An 18,270-nucleotide genomic window follows, 5' to 3' on the forward strand; every position below is an offset into this window, starting at 1 on the left:
TGCTGAAGGTGGGGTCTGTGCTGAAGGAGGGTCTGTACATTCTCTAGGCTATATTTATATGGGCATGGAGTGAAGCTGAATTATCTCAATAGCTATTTCACACTGCAGACTGGCCGCGTTATCGGTAAAGCGCCGCTTTACCATCGTTTTAGCTGCGCTATTCGGCCACTAGTGGGGCGCTTTTAACCCCTGCTAGCGTTTGAAGAAAGGGTTAAATGTGTATCACCGCTGCGGACGCGCCCCCCTCTGAAAAAATTTCAGCGGACGCCCATGGACATGGCCTCCTTGTTCACCTGATCTGAACCCCATTGAGAACCTGTGGTCCATCATCAAATGTGAGATTTACAAGGAGGGAAAACAGTACACCTCTCTGAACAGTGTCTGGGAGGCTGTGGTTGCTGCTGCACGCAATGTTGATGGTGAACAGATCAAAACACTGACAGAATCCATGGATGGCAGGCTTTTGAGTGTCCTTGCAAAGAAAGGTGACTATATTGGTCACTGATTTGTTTTTGTTTTGTTTTTGAATGTCAGAAATGTATATTTGTGAATGTTGAGATGTTATATTGGTTTCACTGGTAAAAATAAATAATTGAAATGGGTATATATTTTTTTTTTGTTAAGTTGCCTAATAATTATGCACAGTAATAGTCACCTGCACACACAGATATCCCCCTAAAATAGCTAAAACTAAAAACAAACTAAAAACTACTTCCAAAAATATTCAGCTTTGATATTAATGAGTTTTTTGGGTTCATTGAGAACATGGTTGTTGTTCAATAATAAAATTAATCCTCAAAAATACAACTTGCCTAATAATTCTGCACTCCCTGTAGACCAGTGATCTCCAAACTGCGGACCGGGGGCCAGATGTGGCCCTTTGTATGCCTTCATCAGGCCCTTGGGACACTATTCTTTCTGCTGATACAAGGCACCTTTTTCTTATACACCAACAATGTGGGCATAATTCCTGCCACTGATACCAAAATGATGAGACCTCATTCCTTCTAAGGGCACCAACTGCAGGGCTCTTTACTTCCAACTGACACCAATGACGGGGAACTATTCCTCCCACTGACACCAACCATGGGGCACTATTCTTCGCAATGACACCAAGGATGGGACACTATTCCTCCTACAGGCACCATCTGCAGGGCCCTAGTCTTCCCACTGACACTAATGAAGGGGCACTATTCCTTCCAATCATTGGGCACCTTTTCTTCCCTTAAAGCGGAGTTTAACCCAAAAATTGAATTTCTGCCTTTCAAAATCCCCCCCCCTCTGGTGTCACATTTGGCACCTTTCAGGGGGGAGGGGGGAGCAGTGCTGTATTATGGCCTAGGCCGACAAGGCCCAGGCCTAGGGCGGCACTTTGCAGGGGGCGGCAAAAAAGCCTGTCCCCCTGTCCTCATCCCATCCTGTCCCCCTGTCCTCATCCCATCCTTTCCCTCTGTCCTCATCCCATCCTGTCCCTCTGTCCTCATCCCATCCTGTCCCTCTGTCCTCATCCCATCCTATCCCTCTGTCCTCATCCCATCCTATCCCTCTGTCCTCATCCCATCCTATCCCTCTCTCCTTATCCCATCCTGTCCCTCTGTCCTCATTCCATCCTATCCCTCTGTCCTCATCCCATCCCTCTGTCCTCATTCAACCCTGAACCTCTGTCCTCATCCCATTCTGTCCCCCTGTCGTCCTCATCCCATCCTGTCCATCAGTCCTCATCCCACCCTGTCCCCCTGTCCTCATCCCACCCTGTCCCCCTGTCCTCATCCCACCCTGTCCCCCTGTCCTCATCCCACCCTGTCCTCCTGTCATCATCCCACCCTGTCCTCATCCCACCCTGTCCCCCTGTCCTCATCCCACCCTGTCCTCCTGTCCTCATCCCACCCTGTCCTCATCCCACCCTGTCCCCCTGTCCTCATCCCACCCTGTCCTCCTGTCCTCATCCCACCCTGTCCCCCTGTCCTCATCCCATCCTGTCCCCCTGTCCTCATCCCATCCTTTCCCTCTGTCCTCATCCCATCCTGTCCCTCTGTCCTCATCCCATCCTGTCCCTCTGTCCTCATCCCATCCTATCCCTCTGTCCTCATCCCATCCTATCCCTCTGTCCTCATCCCATCCTATCCCTCTCTCCTTATCCCATCCTGTCCCTCTGTCCTCATTCCATCCTATCCCTCTGTCCTCATCCCATCCCTCTGTCCTCATTCAACCCTGAACCTCTGTCCTCATCCCATTCTGTCCCCCTGTCGTCCTCATCCCATCCTGTCCATCAGTCCTCATCCCACCCTGTCCCCCTGTCCTCATCCCACCCTGTCCCCCTGTCCTCATCCCACCCTGTCCCCCTGTCCTCATCCCACCCTGTCCTCCTATCCTCATCCCACCCTGTCCTCATCCCACCCTGTCCCCCTGTCCTCATCCCACCCTGTCCTCCTGTCCTCATCCCACCCTGTCCTCATCCCACCCTGTCCCCCTGTCCTCATCCCACCCTGTCCTCCTGTCCTCATCCCACCCTGTCCCCCTGTCCTCATCCCACCCTGTCCCCCTGTCCTCATCCCACCGTGTCCCTCTGTCCTCATCCCACCGCGTCCCTCTGTCCTCCACCCATGAAAATGACAGGGCAGGTCTTAAAAAGGAAGGGGCGTAGTCTTGACAGGAAGGGGTGCGTCATATATAAAGTAGGGGGTGTGCGAGTTTCGTCAGGCCTAGGGCAGCACAAAACCTAAATACACCCCTGGGGGGCAGCAGATGGCTGCTATGGGGCCCGGGATAGGAGGAGGGCCCCATTAGGGAGGCTGTTAAGAAGAAACTAAACTGTGAACTTTCCAGTATAGAAGCGCCAAACCTCAGGATTGCTGCTGGTCACAAATGCCTCTCTGTGCAGTAAGAAGTATTTGCTTAGCTGTCTTAGCAGTTTAGATTTATTTACCTCTGAACTTCTGCTGCAGACTGAAAATAGCCCTGTATGCCTAATGCAGACATACTGTAGATCAGAGCAAAATGAGGGACAGATGAGGAGGAAAGAGGGACAGAGGGACTTCGCTCCAAATCAGGGACAGTCCCTCGAAATCCGGGACAGTTGCTAGCTCCGCTAATATAGGGTCACAAAGAGAAATAAACACATAACAGAAAATGTACATTTTTACCAACAAAAAACTATACATTCCCTTTAAAGATTTTTTTTCCGGAACCAATAATAGATAGCTTGGGTAAAACCTTGCAGTGGTATTAGTATTAGCAGCCAGTACATAGCTATGAGGCACAATTGTGCACAGTGTGTTCTTGTTGTGGGTCTGACTTTGTAACCTTTGCATTTCTGCTAATAGTGTAATGTGTCAGCGCTTAAAGGACATTTCCTCATTGAGGTCACATTCACATTGGGAAACGGCACTCACTGAGCAAAGTCTTGGCACTCCAGCATTTGAAGTTTAAAGTCCAACAGAACCTTTCTATGTTATTACTGTAATGCAGTCAGGATGCATAAACAGTACAAAAAAAAATCGAACATCTTTTTGTTTTTTAATACTGCTGTTTGTTGCAGAGAGGATTACATTTCCCGGTAAAACGGTAGGCCAGTCTGGCCCTGCCGCCCACCCCCCAAACAAAAAACCACCAGCCGCCACTGCATATGGCCATTACCTATGGCAGTTATGGTTGCCACCTGTTCGGGATTCACCTAGAAAGTTCGGGTTTGGAATCATGCGTCCGGGTTTCAGACTGTCTGAGACCCGGACACATTATTCAGACTGGACTAAGTCTCCCCCATCTATCTCTACTGTTAACTGATGAAGCTGACTGATGGTCTGATGTGCCTACACACCATCAGTTAAAAAAACGATCGAGTCCAACGCAGTGACATAAAACACAACGACGTGCAGAGAAAAATGAAGTTCAATGCTTCCAAGCATGCGTCGACTTGATTCTGAGCATGCGCGGGTTTTTAACCGATGCTTTTGCATACTAACCATCGGTTTTGACCTATCGGTTAGACGTCCATCGGTTGAATTTTAAAGCAAGTTCTAAATTTTTGGACCGAAGGATAACTGACCGATGGGGCCCACACACGGTTGGTTTGGACCGATGAAAAGGTCTTTCATTTTGTTTCCATCGATTTTGACCGACCGTGTGTACGCAGCCTAAGGTAAATCGGGGTTCTCAGAGCACTCATTACATCAGAGCTCCCCATTTACACCAGAGGACACAGTGCTCCCCCTTACATCAGAGTCCTCTCTGTACACCAGAGCATCCCTTATGTTTGAGGCCCCGAATTGTTCATTCCCTGATTGTTCATTCCCCGACCTAGTTGGGGTAGGCGGTACACTTCGGTGGGGGTGGGTCAGCCATGCCCCATGACCTTTGACCTCTGGGAACCCATCTCCTGACTTTAACCTCTGGGGGAGGTCCCTGTTCCAATTCCTGAGTCCTAGCCTTATTCTTCAATGGGAAACCCTAACCCTAGCCCTAACCCTAGCCCTAGCCCTAACCCTAGCCTTAGCCCTAGCCCTAACCCTAGCCCTAGCCCTAACCCTAGCCCTAGCCCAAGCCCTAACCCTAACCTAGCCCTAGTTCTAGCTCTAACACCTAACCCTAGCCCCTAACCCTAACCCCTAACCCTAACTGACCTTTGAACTTTAACCCTAATTGCATCTCCACTTAGTGATTCTCCCCACCCTAAAAATTGCTTTGCGACGCTGAAGTGTTTTGCCACGTACACACGGTCGGAATTTCCGACAAGAAAAGTCAGATGTGAGCTTTTGGTCGCAAATTCCAACCGTGTGTAGGCTCCATCTGACTTTTTCTGTCGGAATTTCCGACAACAACAATTTAAGAGCTGGTTCTCAATTTTTCCGGCAAGAAAAGTTCTGTATGCAATTCCGACGCACAAAAAAAACATGCATGCTCGGGAAATCAATTCGACGCATGCTCAGAAGCATTGAACTTCATTTTTCTCGGCTCGTCGTCGTGTTGTACGTCACCGCGTTCTTGACGGTCGGAATTTTGTGTGACCGCGTGTATGCAACACAAGTTTGTGCCAACATTCCGTCGGAAAAAAATCCACGGTTTTCTTGTCGGAATTTCCGATCATGTGTACGCGGCATTTGGGTTTGGCTTGAAGAAAAAGTGGCAACCCTAACGGCATTCTGCTTTTAAATGTAGTCTGACTAAGACTGGCATCTACCCAACAATTCTTCCAGGAACCAGCCCGCTGCTGGCATTAGGGCAAAGGGCTCTTGAGAGGAAAAATAGGGCAAGATGCGCTGATGTTATCAGGAAGCTTTGTACAGCAAATAAGATATGTAATGAAAACTGAAAGATTTTATATAAAAATGTCATTTGAATGTTGATGAGGAGAAAGAGGGGAACCAAGGAAGGTAAAATCGAATTGGATGAAACGTCAGCTGTAAATGCTATTAGACAGATCGCCGATCTCGGGTAAGTGCAGTGGTATTAGCATTACCAGTAAGCCAGTACATAGCCGTGAGGCTCAGCGTGTTCTTGTTGGGGGTCTGACTTTATAACCTTTACATTTCTGCTAATAGGACCGAAGGTGTAAGCTGTCAGCGCTTAGAGGATGTCTCCTGAAGCTTTGTTCTTTCTGAGAAACCGGGATTTGTAAATGCCTGCCAGAGACTTTCCTGAATACCGGCACCAAGCTTACTTTAAATACTTTAATGTCAAATGAACTTTTTGCAAGAAATTGGACCGGTGAAAACGCTAAAAGGCCCCTTCTAGGTGCGCCAAATGCGCATGAAAAATAGACCTCCTTTAATCCTTTTTTAACTGCACAATGCGTTTTCTTACAATTGCAAAGTTGAGAAGTCCTGCTTGCCGCATCTGTAAACCTCTTTCACACGGTGCGCTTTTGTTGCCGGAAAAACCACACTTTTCCAGCGCAACAAAAGCACATGAAAACTATTCCTCTTTAAATTCTATGTAACCGTTCCACATCACTGCGCTGCGGGTGTGCTGCGTTTTGAAAAGTCCTGCATGCAGCTTCTTTGGTGCAGTATAACAAAAATGCACCTCCCATTGTAATTAGGGTTGTCCCGATACCGATACTAGTATTGGTATCAGTGCCGATACCATGTATTTGCAAGAGTAAATATACTCCTGCAAATGCTCCTGATGCCTCGTCTGATACCTAGACACTCAGGAACAATCAGTGCGGCGGCAGGGGAAGTTATAATCACTGATCTCCCTGTGTGGCTTTCAATAAAGCAGCTGACAGCCGCTTCTCCCCCTTGCCCCTCCGTGGCTTTCAGCTGCTTCATTGAAAACCACACAGGGAGATCGGTGATTATAACTTTACCCTACCGCCACACCGATCATCCCTGAGTGTCCCTTGTATCCTCCTCCGGCTCTCCTCTGTGTCCTTTTCTGTGCTCATCTGGCCCCCCCCCCCTGTACTTCTCCGGTCCCCCTCTGTTTGCTCCCCTGATCCCCCCCTGTCCTCCTCCACTCCCCCCCATCCTCCTCTGCTCCCCCTCCGTGTGCTCCTCCGGCTACCCCCCGTCCTCCTCCGGTCCCCCTCTGTGTGCTCCCCTGATCCCCCTGTCCTCCTCCGGTCCCCCCATCCTCATTTGCTCCCCCTCCGTGTGCTCTTCTGGTCCCCCCCTGTGTGCTCCCCTGATCCCCCCCATCCTGTCCTCCCAGGTCCCCCCCCCATCCTCCTCTGCTCTCCCTCCATGTGCTCCTCCGGTTACCCCCCCCCTGTCCTCATCTGGTCCCCCTCTGTGTGCTCCCCTGATCCCCCCTGTCCTCCTCAGGTCCCCCCCATCCTCCTCTGCTCCTCCGGCTACCCCCCGTCCTCCTCCGGTCCCCCTCTATGTGCTTCCCTAATCCCCCCTGTCCTCCTCCAGACCCCCCCATCCTCTTTTGCTCCCCTCCGTGTGCTCTTCAGGTCACCCTCTGTGTGCTCCTCTACTCCCCCTCCGTGTGCTCCTCCGGTCCCCTTCGTCCTCCTCCATTCCCCTTCCTTCTGTGTGCTCCCCTGATCCCCCTCCATCCTCCTCTACTCCCCCTCCGTGTGCTCCTCCGGTCCCCTTCGTCCTCCTCCATTCCCCTTCCTTCTGTGTGCTCCCCTGATCCCCCTCCATCCCCCTCCACTCCCCCCCCATCCTCCTCTGCTCCCCCTCCGCGTTCTCTTACGGTTACCCCCCCGTCCTCCTCTGGTCCCCCTCTGTGTGCCCCCCCCTGTCCTCCTCCAGTCCCCCCCTCCTCCTCCAGTCCCCTCATCCTCCTTCAACCCCCCTCAATCCTCCTCTGCTCCCCCTCCATGGAGAGCAGATGAAGAAGTCGGTAAATATGTAATTTTACGGCTCCTCCCTTTTCCGAATGCACTGACTCTGACGATTCACATAACTGAGTATAGTAATCTGTGATTACAATGGAGGGTTTACATCCACTTTAACCCCCCTGGCGGTATTCCCGAGTCTGACTCGGGGTTAAATTTTTGTGCTAGGATCGCTAACCCCGAGTCAGACTCGGGCTCGCTTTGCTGGATCCACAGGCAGTGTTTTTTTACCTTGTCCCTGGATCCAGCGATGCCACCGCGCTGTGTGAGCGAGCGGGACCTCGCTCGATTCACACAGTGTCCTCCTGTGCCGCCGATCTCCGTTCCCTGCGACGTTACGACGCACGGGAGCGGAGAACGGCGCCAAATTCAAAAACGTAAACAAAAACATTACATACAGTATACTGTAATGTTATAGATTACAGTACTGTATGTAAAAATGACACACCCCCCTTGTCCCTAGTGGTCTGCCCAGTGTCCTACATGTTCTTTTATATAATAAAAACTGTTCTTTCTGCCTGGAAACTGTAGATTGTCCATAGCAACCAAAAGTGTCCCTTTATGTCAAAAATAGTTTTAGATCAGCTAAAAAACAGCGATAATAAATTATAATCACTTGCAGAATTGTGCGATAGCGATTTGCGGGGAAATTCGTCATAAAAAAATAAAAGTAATGACAGCGACAATTCTGCAACTGAGCAAATTTCAGTGATTTTGAGTTGATTACATTATTGAATCATTTTTATTATAATTATATTATTATTTGTTATAATTATTTATAATTATTTATTATATTATAATTTATAATTTTGTTTTTAAAAAAATGTCATACCCGGGATGCCTATTAGACTCTTGTTTGGTCAGATTTAAGTGAGTTATTCCTAATGCCGCATACACACCATCACTTTATGTGATGAAAAAAAACGACACTTTCTGTGAAGTAAAAAATGACGTTTTTGAAACTTCAATTTTCAAAGACGAAGTTGCCTACACACCATCGTTTTTCTCACAATGTTCTAGCAAAGCGAGGTTACGTTCCACCACGTTTTACCATTGAAGCTTGCTTCATAAGTAGCTTCTGGGCATGCGTGGATGAAAAAACGTCTTAGAAAACGACGTTTTTTGCTACACACGGTCAATTTCTGTGAAGTAAAATGTGCACTTTTGAAAAACGACACATAAAATTGAAGCATGCTTGAATTTTTTTTGGTCGTTTTTTACAAGACATAAAATTACGTTTTCCCCCACACACAGTCAATTAAAGTGACGTTTTTAAAAACGTCATTTTTTTCCATCACATAAAGTGATGGTGTGTACGCGGCATAAGAATTACAGGCCTACAGTATAAAACGCCAAATTTCCTTGCAAATAATTGTACTGCTTTCAGCATGTTTTTTCTAAAAGAATCATACCGCCAGGGAGGTTAAGTTAATGAGAACGCCATAAAAAGTACATGAAAAAAGACACACAAAAAAAAAATGTTTAGTGTGTTTTTGGTGTGTTTTTATAGACTTCAATGGAAGGTGCATTACCTTCCACTGAAGTCTATAAGAACGCACCAAAAATACAAATCATTTTTGTTTTTTGACCCAGGTAAAAAGCGATAAAAAATACATTATGTGTTGCATTAAATTTTAACGCAGTGCAACAAAAAAGCGATATAAAGCACAGGTGTGAATAGGCTCTTAGCCGGAGAAATGAGAGCTCCATTTGCCAGTCCATACTTGTATATTTTGGATAACCCCCCCATAGCAGGAGTCACTAATGACCATGTCCTATGAGGCTGGCGGGGACCTCAGTGTATTTTAGGATTAGTGGTATGCGCCCAGAATGAAAGTGTCAATAAGACTGATGTATGGAAGGTGACCCCGGGCCTGACCCCTTACATGGTGTCACTCACACTTGTGCTATGGCTGTCCTATATATCGTTTGTCTCATAGGGGGTGACAGCTCTTTCACAGGAGATTCCTGGCCTGTGCGGGAACCCTCTAATTATAGGACAGACATCTCACCCCCCCCCCATCCCATCCGCTGCCATAACACGGACTGACAGTGATGAGTGTCAGATGATGGGCCTTTTATGTGCGCCTGTGTCTGACACTTAATCAGGCGATGAGCTAATATTAATACACCGGATTAAAACAATAATGCAAAGAGACAAGCCTGCTAATTTCCTGCAGGGAGAGAGGGAAAAGGCGCACTCCCTCCATCGGGGGAAGATCGGTGATATAGATCAGGTATGGGAGAATGATAGATAAATATTGGGCCAGATTCACCAAAGAGATACGACGGCGTTTCTCCTGATACGCCGTCGTATCTCTTTTTCTATCTATGCGACTGATTCATAGAATCAGTTACGCATAGATATCCCTAAGATCCGACAGGTGTAATTGTTTTACACTGTCGGATCTTAGGATGCAGTACCGCGGCCGCCGCTGGGGGGAGTTCGCGTCGTAAACCAGCGTCGGGTATGCAAATTAGGAGTTACGGCGATTCCCGACGGTTTTTCGCGTTCGCTACGTCGCCGCTAGTCTAGTTTCCCGTCGCAAAGTTAGTCGTTTTTTTTGGTGCCTTAACTTTACACAGCAATCGTATTGCTGTATAAAGTATGGCCGTCGTTGTGTGCTGGTCGACAAGCGGTTAATGCAAACTTTAATGCAGCTCTGTCTTCATGATTACATCAGTAACCTTTTTGCTGCCAGAGACGCTTTTAATTAAATTTTTTTTTTTTGCACACATGTTTAACCACTTAAGACCCGGACCTTTAAGCAGCTAAAGGACCCGGACAGTTTTTGTGATTCGGCACTGCGTCGTTTTAACAGACAATTGCGCGGTCGTGCGACGTGGCTCCAAACAAAATTGGCGTCCTTTTTTCCCCACAAATAGAGCTTTCTTTTGGTGGTATTTGATCACCTCTGCGGATTTTATTTTTTGTGCTATAAACAAAAATAGAGCGAAAATTTTGAAAAAAATGCAATATTTTTAACTTTTTTCTATAATAAATATCCCCCAAAAATATATATATCAAAAAATGTTTTTTCCTCAGTTTAGGCCGATACGTATTCTTCTACCTATCTTTGGTAAAAAAAATCGCAATAAGCGTTTATTCTGTTGGTTTGGGCAAAATTTATAGCGTTTACAAAATAGGGGATAGTTTTATTGCATTTTTATAAAAAAAAATTTTTACTACTAATGGCGGCGATCAGCGATTTTTGAGGTTCTACCTAAAGCAAGTTACCATCTTGTTCTGATATTTTGGAAAAACAATATAATACTGATAATGATGATCCACTTTTTGTCTCCAATGCAGCTCTATAACCTGCAGACACCATGGCTGAGAAAAAGGTGAGAGCTGGAAAGTCGAAATCCGCCGATAAGCCTAAATTGGCCCCGGGAGCCACCAGCGGCTACTTTACCGACTCTCTGGGATTCATGGCCATGGACAGCAAAGTACCCGGCTTGTCCAACGTCATCCTGCAGAAACTGAACATGAGGAGCCTAGAGGAGTACAGGTGACTAGAGAGACGCCATATTGTCCCTTGTTCTCCCACATCTAAGTTTTAAGGACCAAATACCGTATTTATTGCGGTATAGCGCGCTCCCGCGTATACCGCGTACCCCTAAAGTTGCCCCCGAAATTCCTGTAAAAAAAAAGTTATATGATTTTATTACTTACAGTTTTGGTGTCTTCCCAGCGTCCATCGTCCGGTCCGGCGTCCGTCTGCGGCCTCGGTGGTGTCCTCCCGGCTTCTCCAGTGCGTGCCTCAAGTCGAGTCCCCGCTTCCCGAGCTCAGTTTGAACGCCTCCGCTGACATATACCGAGTGCAGTACACTCAGGTACATTCGGCAAGGCTCGGCTTCGCTCGCGCTCACGCTCTGTGACGTTTATGCGTGAGCACGAGCGAAGCCGAGCCTGGCCGAATGTACCCGAGTGTACTGCACTCGGTATATGTCGGCGCAGGAATTCAAACTGAGCGCGGGAAGCGGCTATCGGCGTATATCGCGCACCTACGATTTCCCCCTTATTTTAAGGGGAAAAAAGTGCGCGATATACGCCGATAAATACGGTAACAAACCAACCCAATATTTATTTTTGCTTAGCCCATCTCAGGATCCAGTATTTCATGCCTGTTTGTCTCTCTGCTCCTCACAGGTCTGCGGTGGAAGGTAACACTCTTTCTGCAAATTTCGGCATCAGGTCATATTCTGAGATGTTTCAGAAGATGGAGGACACTTATAAATTCTGCGTCCAGTGCAAGAAGCTCCCGTCCATGGCTCCCGATGCCCGTAGTATGAGGCGTTGTAAAAGGTAGAGTCCGGTGTTGCGTTGTGTTACCACATCATCTTTATTACCACAAAGATACTTTCAAGCAGTGGCGGCTGGTGCTCAAAATTTTTGGGGGGTGCAAACAAACTGAAAAAAACCCCCCCATCAATTGCAGCCTCACTGTGCCCATCAAACGCAGCTACTGTGCCCATCAAACGCAGCTACTGGGCTAGATTCAGGTAGATCAGCGGATCTTTAGATCCGCGTGATCTATCTGATTTAAGATACGCTGCCGCAAGTTTGAGAGGCAAGTGGGTAATTCACAAACCACTTACCTCCAAACTTGCGGCGGCGTATCGCAAATCCCCCGGCGGAATTCAAATTCCGCGGCTAGGGGGAGTGTACTATTTAAATCAGGCGCGTTCCCGCGCCGATTTAAATGAGCATGCGCCGTCCGCGAAATTTCCCGGCGTGCATTGCTCCCACTGACGTCACTAGGACGTCAGTGGTTTCGACGTGAACGTAACTTGCGACGCGCGGGTTTCTGAATCGGCGTACGCAAACGGCGTAAAAAAATTAAAAATCGACGCGGGAACGACGGCTATACTTAACATTGGCTGCGCCTCATAGAAGCAGGGGTAAGTATACGCCGGGAAAACCGCTACGGAAACGTCGTAACAACACTGCGTTGGGTCCGCGTACGTTCGTGAATTGGCGTATCTCGCTGATTTACATATTTCTCAACATAAATCAGCGGGAACGCCCCCCCCCCGCGCCATTTTTAAATTGCAAATAAGATCCGACGGTGTAGCACAGTTACACCTGTCGGATCTTAGCCATATCTATGCGTAACTGATTCTATGAATCAGGCGCATAGATACAACGGGCCTAAGTCAGAGATACGACGGCGTATCAGGAGATACACCGTCGTATCTCTCTGTGAATCTGGCCCACTGTGCCCATCTATTGCCGCCACTGTGCCCATTAAATACAGCCACTGTGCCCATCAATTGCCACCAGTTTGCCCATCAATTGCCGCCAGTTTACCCCATCAAATGCCGACGGTTTGCCCCATCAAACATCAAATGCCGACGGTTTGCCCCATCAAACATCAAATGCTGCCAGTTTGCCCCATCAAACGCTGCCAGTTTTCCTCATCAAACGCCGCCAATTTGCCCCATCAAACGCCGCCAGTTTGCCCCATCAAATGCCGCCAGTTTGCCCCATCAAATGCCGCCAGTTTGCCCCCCGGCCAGCACTTACCTTTCTCGGGTCAGCGCGGTCCTCCACGCTCCCTCTGAGTCCTCAATGTCTTCTCCCGTCCTCTTCATGTCATCTCTGCTATAATTGGACGCCTGATAGTCAGCCAATCAGGTGACCGTAACCAGACCCGGTGCATCTGATTGGCTGAGAGGCGGGTCAGTGTTAGGGAAGCGATTCACTAACACTGTAATTCAGATGGCCGGCACCCGACAAGGGGCCGGACACCTGAATAGGGGGCGGCAGCGGCAACAATAGATAGATTCATGCAATGCATTAATCTATTGTTGAGTGACGGGTGCAGGAGAGATGGGGCGGTGCTCCTGCGCCCCCCATGGACGCACCGCCACTGCTTTCAAGTGTAGGATCCTCTGGCTCTACTGCAGCCAGGACCTCGTTGACCAGCAGCATGAACCAGTAGGATGGCTTTGGGTAGGAGTAGCCACCCCCACACAGGCAGGTGAAATACCTTCAACAGGAAGCCCTGCTCTTCTAAAGCTCTGATTATTTATGTGTCCCTCAGTCACTTTCAGGGCTGAGGCGGAGGCCCCAGGGATGGACAGCAGCACCGTGAATATTTATGCTGTCCTTGCTCCACTCCCTATGCTCTAGAAATCTCCAGAAGGCAGGGGAAAGCAATCAAGTTATTTTTGTGCTCCTCAGCCCCCTTCTGGGCCCACCTCCCCAGGGATTGGCTGCAGCACCATTAATATTAATGCTGTCCATTTGCCTTTCCTCCACTCCCTATGTTCTAGAAATCTCCAGAAGGCAGGGGAGAGCAGCCTGTGAAACCCAGAACAGCCAAAATAAATCTATGACTTCCCCACTGATTACAGGAGCCCAAAAAATAATAATTGACCTATCATCCTAGCAACCCAACTAGGAGGGTGCTACACAAATATATTATTTTCTATTCTATTCTATTCTATTCTATTCTATTCTATTCTATTGCTCTCAGCCTCCTTCAGATCTCCAAAGTGTGCTTTTTTTGTGTTTGTTTCTGTGATCTGACCTCCTGTTAGAGGGTGGCTATGTTCGTTCTCCATGGTCCCAATGTATATAGGAACATAGCCATCCTCTCTCAATCATTCCTGAGATGGGATTTGTAGAGTGCATGCAGAGTGCACATGAGTCACTGAAGTCTAAACTCAATGCACCGCAACGCAATGGCAGGGAAAGGGAGTCACCGCTCCAGGTGGATATGCTGAGCAATCAAGAACCTCCCAGGAAACCAAGGGTGCCGGCAATGCACAAGGCAAATAGTGGAAACTTCAAAAAGATGGACAGCCGCACTCCAAAAAAACTCTTGAGTTGTCTTTATTGTAAAATAAATGATAAAATGCACTACAAACAGCAGCAAAGAAATAGGGAAAACAGCCGACGCGTTTCACACTGGATCAGTGCTTAGCCATGACTAAGCACTGATCCAGTGTGAAACGCGTCGGTGTTTTCCCTATTTTTTTGGAGTGCGGCTGTCCATCTTTTCGAAGTTTCCGCAACGCAATGGCAGTTCCCATACTTTTAGACAGGTTGGGCCAGATTCACGTACCAGCGCGTATCTTTGTTCCGGCGTAGCGTATCCTATTTACGCTACGCCTCCGCAACTTGGACGGGCAAGTGCAGTATTCACAAAGCACTTGCTCCGTAAGTTGCGGCGGCGTAGCGTAAATGGGCCGGCGTAAGCCCGCGTAATTCAAATGTGGAAGAGGTGGGCTGGTTGTATGTAAATCAATCATGACCCCACGTAAATGACGCGCCGATCGTACGGCGCATGCGCGCGCATGCTCAGTATCACGTCGAATTTACGCCCTAAGATACGCCAGGCCCAATGCCTGTGACGTGAACGTAACCTACGCACAGCCCCATTCACGTACGACTTACGTAAACAACGTAAAAAGATACGCTTGCCGACGTCCATACTTTGCATTACCTACGCCTCATATAGCAGGGGTAACTTTACGCCGGACGTAAGCCTTACGTAAACGGCGTAGCGGCCGCAAGTACGTTCGTGAATCGGCGTATCTACCTAATTTACATATTCGACGCGTAAATCTACGGAAGCGCCCCTTGCGGCCAGCGTAAATATTGCACCCAAGATACGACGGCATAGGAGACTTACGCCGCTCATATCTTGGCCAAATCTATGCGTAACTGATTCTAAAAATCAGGCGCATAGATACGACGGCTCGGATTCGGACTTACGACGGCGTATGTGGAAATACGCCGTCGTAAGTCCATCGTGAATCTGGCCCGTTGACATTAAATTCACCAAAAGTAAAATGTCAGTTGAAATTATTTTGAAATGTCGGCAGTTATACATCGGTGCTTCCTTGCAGGTGTCAGAACGTTTACTATTGCAGCTCGGAGTGTCACAGGGAGAACTGGCCTACGCACAAGAAGTTCTGCAGGAAACTGAAACTGGCTGCCATTGACAGGCTGATGGAGTGGCTGATCTTTACAGGTATGTGTCAGTTCACTCCTGATTGGGGACGTTGGAAATAAAGTGCCAGGGTAGTAAAAGGAGAACAGAAATGGAAGCAGCAAAAATGGGTATGGGTGATGGGTGCTGGTGAGACTGCATTTGATGGGTGCTGGTGAGGCTGCATTTGATGGGTGCTGGTGAGGCTGCAGTTGATGGGCGCTGGTGAGGCTGCATTTGATGGGTGCTGGTGAGGCTGCATTTGATGGGCGCTGGTGAGGCTGCATTTGATGGGTGCTGGTGAGGCTGCATTTGATGGGTGCTGGTGAGACTGCATTTGATGGGCGCTGGTGAGGCTGCATTTGATGGGTGCTGGTGAGGCTGCATTTGAGGGTTGCTGGTGAGGCTGCATTTGATGGGCCCTGGTGAGGCTGCATTTGATGGGTGCTGGTGAGGCTGCATTTGATGGGTGCTGGTGAGGCTGCAGTTGATGGGTGCTGGTGAGGCTGCATTTGATGGGCGCTTTTGAGGCTGCATTTGATGGGCGCTGGTGAGGCTGCATTTGATGGGCGCTGATGAGCTGCATTTGATGGGTGCTGGTGAGGCTGCATTTGATGGGTGCTGGTGAGGCTGCATTTGATGGGCGCTGGTGAGGCTGCATTTGATGGTTGCTGGAGAGGCTGCATTTGATGGGTGCTGGTGAGGCTGCAGTTGATGGGCGCTGGTGAGGCTGCATTTGATGGGTGCTGGTGAGGCTGCATTTGATGGGCGCTGATGAGGCTGCATTTGATGGGTGCTGGTGAGGCTGCATTTGATGGGCGCTGGTGAGGCTGCATTTGATAGGCGCTGGTGAGGCCGCATTTGATGGGCGCTGGTGAGGCTGCATTTGATGGGCGCTGGTGAGGCTGCATTTGATGGGCGCTGATGAGGCTGCACTTGATGGGCACTGGTGAGGCTGTATTTGATGGGCACTGGTGAGGCTGTATTTGATGGGCGCTGGTGAGGCTGTATTTGATGGGCGCTGATGAGGCTGCATTTGATGGGCATTGGTGAAGATGCATTTGATGGGTGCTTCATTAAAAAGGTGGGGTGAGGTCAGGGGTGGAGCCAATGGGTGGTGGTAAAATGAGGTTTCGCCTAGGGTGTCAAAAATACTTGCACCAGCTCTGCGAGGGAGATCTCCATCCAGGGGGTGAATGGTGACAAACCATGGGGGGGAGGGGGGGTAGTTTAAACTCTGTTTGCTCTGTAATAATCCTTGGAGCATTCTATTTTCTTGTAGGAGATATTCCTTTCACCACCTCCCCTTGGGCCACATCTATTTCTAATATGAAGACCTGGGATGACTGGTTCTCCATGCAGGAGACCCTAGAGGAGAAGATAGCGAACATCATGGCGGGTCGGTACATGGGCATCCTCTGGTCCAACTGTGGAAAGCCAAAACCCGAGAACGCCGAACTGCGAGAGTCCATCAAGCGCTTGAACACCGACTTTTTCACAAGGCCGTTGACCATTGGTTCTGCTATGAACGCCTTCCGCGTCGATCCCTACACTGGCCCGATCACCGTGCATGTGGTTGGCGCCTCTCATATTGAGACTTTGAACATCCGGGAAACAGACTACGATGAGCTTGCCAAGATGTTTCCAGGGAACCAGGGTCTGGAGGTGGTTATGGTCGGCCCAGAAGTGGTCCCCGGCCCGGTGATGAGACCTCCACTGACAGCTTATGGCCCAAGGGGAAAAGTCTACCTGAGTGGCTACAAAGCCCTTTACCATATCTTCTGGGAGACGCTGGTGGAGAACCGACGGGCAGCGAGGCCCGATCTCGTGGTGGGCTTCCATCCAGGTATTTATCTCACTTTTCTTTCTCTGTAATCTCCGCACTGTGATACGTGATCCACCACTAAGAAGGATGTGTGGAATCTGCAATTCTCAGAACAGAACTCGCTTGAAATGCAATCCAAAGCTTCTGTAGTCGTAAAACCTTCTGCTAAAGCAAGTGACAAGGAGGCATCCTGAGGAGCTATACAGTGGAACCTCGGATTGCGAGTAACGCGGTTAACGAGTGTTTCGCAATACGAGAACTGTATTTTTAAAAATCCTAACTCGGTTTGTGAGTGTTGTCTCCCAAAACGAGCAGGATTCAGGCCAAAGCGATGTGCAGTGCCGCGTTTGGCCTGAGGTCGGGGGGCGGCGGCGCCATTCATGCTCAGAAAGACACGGAAATTACCTTTCCGAGGTCAGCAGAGGTTTCCTCTGGCCTTTATGGACGTTTCCGAGGCTCTCCGTTGCCCCCCCCCCCACCTCTGGCCGCATGCGGTATTGCATGCCATTGAAGTCAATGCGGAACAAATTATTTTAGTTTCCATTGACTTCAATGGGAAAACTCGCTTTGATATGCGTGCACTTTTTGCGATTCGGCACTGCGTCGCTAAAACTGACAATTGCGCGGTCGTGCAACGTGGCTCCTTTTTTTCCCCAGGAATAGAGCTTTCTTTTGGTGGTATTTGACCACCTCTGCACACGCACCCGCTGCACGCCCCTGAAGCCGATGCGAGTGCCCGGCGGGCGCGGTGACAGCCGGGCACCCGTGATCGCTCGTGACAGAACAAGAACTGTAAACACACAGATCCCAGTTCACTCAGGAGAGAAATCACTCGATGGGCCAGATTCACAGAGAGATACGACGGTTTCTCTCGTGATACACCGTCGTATCTCTGACTTAGGCCCGTCCTATCTATGCGGCTGATTCATAGAATCAGTTACGCATAGATATGCCTAAGATCCGACAGGTGTAACTGTGTTACACCGTCGGATCTTTTCTGCAATTTAAAAATGGCGCGGGGCGTTCCCGCTGATTTACGTTGAGAAATATGTAAATCAGCGAGATACGCCAATTCACGAACGTATGCGGACCCGACGCAGTGTTGTTACGACGTTTCCGTAGCGGTTTTCCCGGTGTATACTTACCCCTGCTTCTATGAGGCGCAGCCAATGTTAAGTATAGCCGTCGTTCCCGCGTCGATTTTGAAT

At 48.9% G+C, this 18,270-nt stretch overlaps 1 protein-coding gene across 1 annotated transcript in view; it reads left to right on the top strand.

Annotated features, from left to right (window-relative positions):
* MSS51 (MSS51 mitochondrial translational activator) overlaps positions 1–18,270 on the top strand; it is a 29,019-nt gene that overhangs the window by 4,089 nt on the left and 6,660 nt on the right. Inside the window, exons 2-5 of the mRNA XM_040356319.1 lie at positions 10,602–10,803; positions 11,445–11,600; positions 15,155–15,279; positions 16,520–17,083. Of these exons, the coding sequence (XP_040212253.1) occupies positions 10,622–10,803; positions 11,445–11,600; positions 15,155–15,279; positions 16,520–17,083 (1,027 nt within the window). The 5' untranslated portion in view covers positions 10,602–10,621. The remainder of the gene's footprint in view (positions 1–10,601; positions 10,804–11,444; positions 11,601–15,154; positions 15,280–16,519; positions 17,084–18,270) is intronic.

The sequence above is a fragment of the Rana temporaria genome, chromosome 6 (genome assembly GCF_905171775.1).
Source record: "Rana temporaria chromosome 6, aRanTem1.1, whole genome shotgun sequence".
NCBI classification, from domain to species: domain Eukaryota; kingdom Metazoa; phylum Chordata; class Amphibia; order Anura; family Ranidae; genus Rana; species Rana temporaria.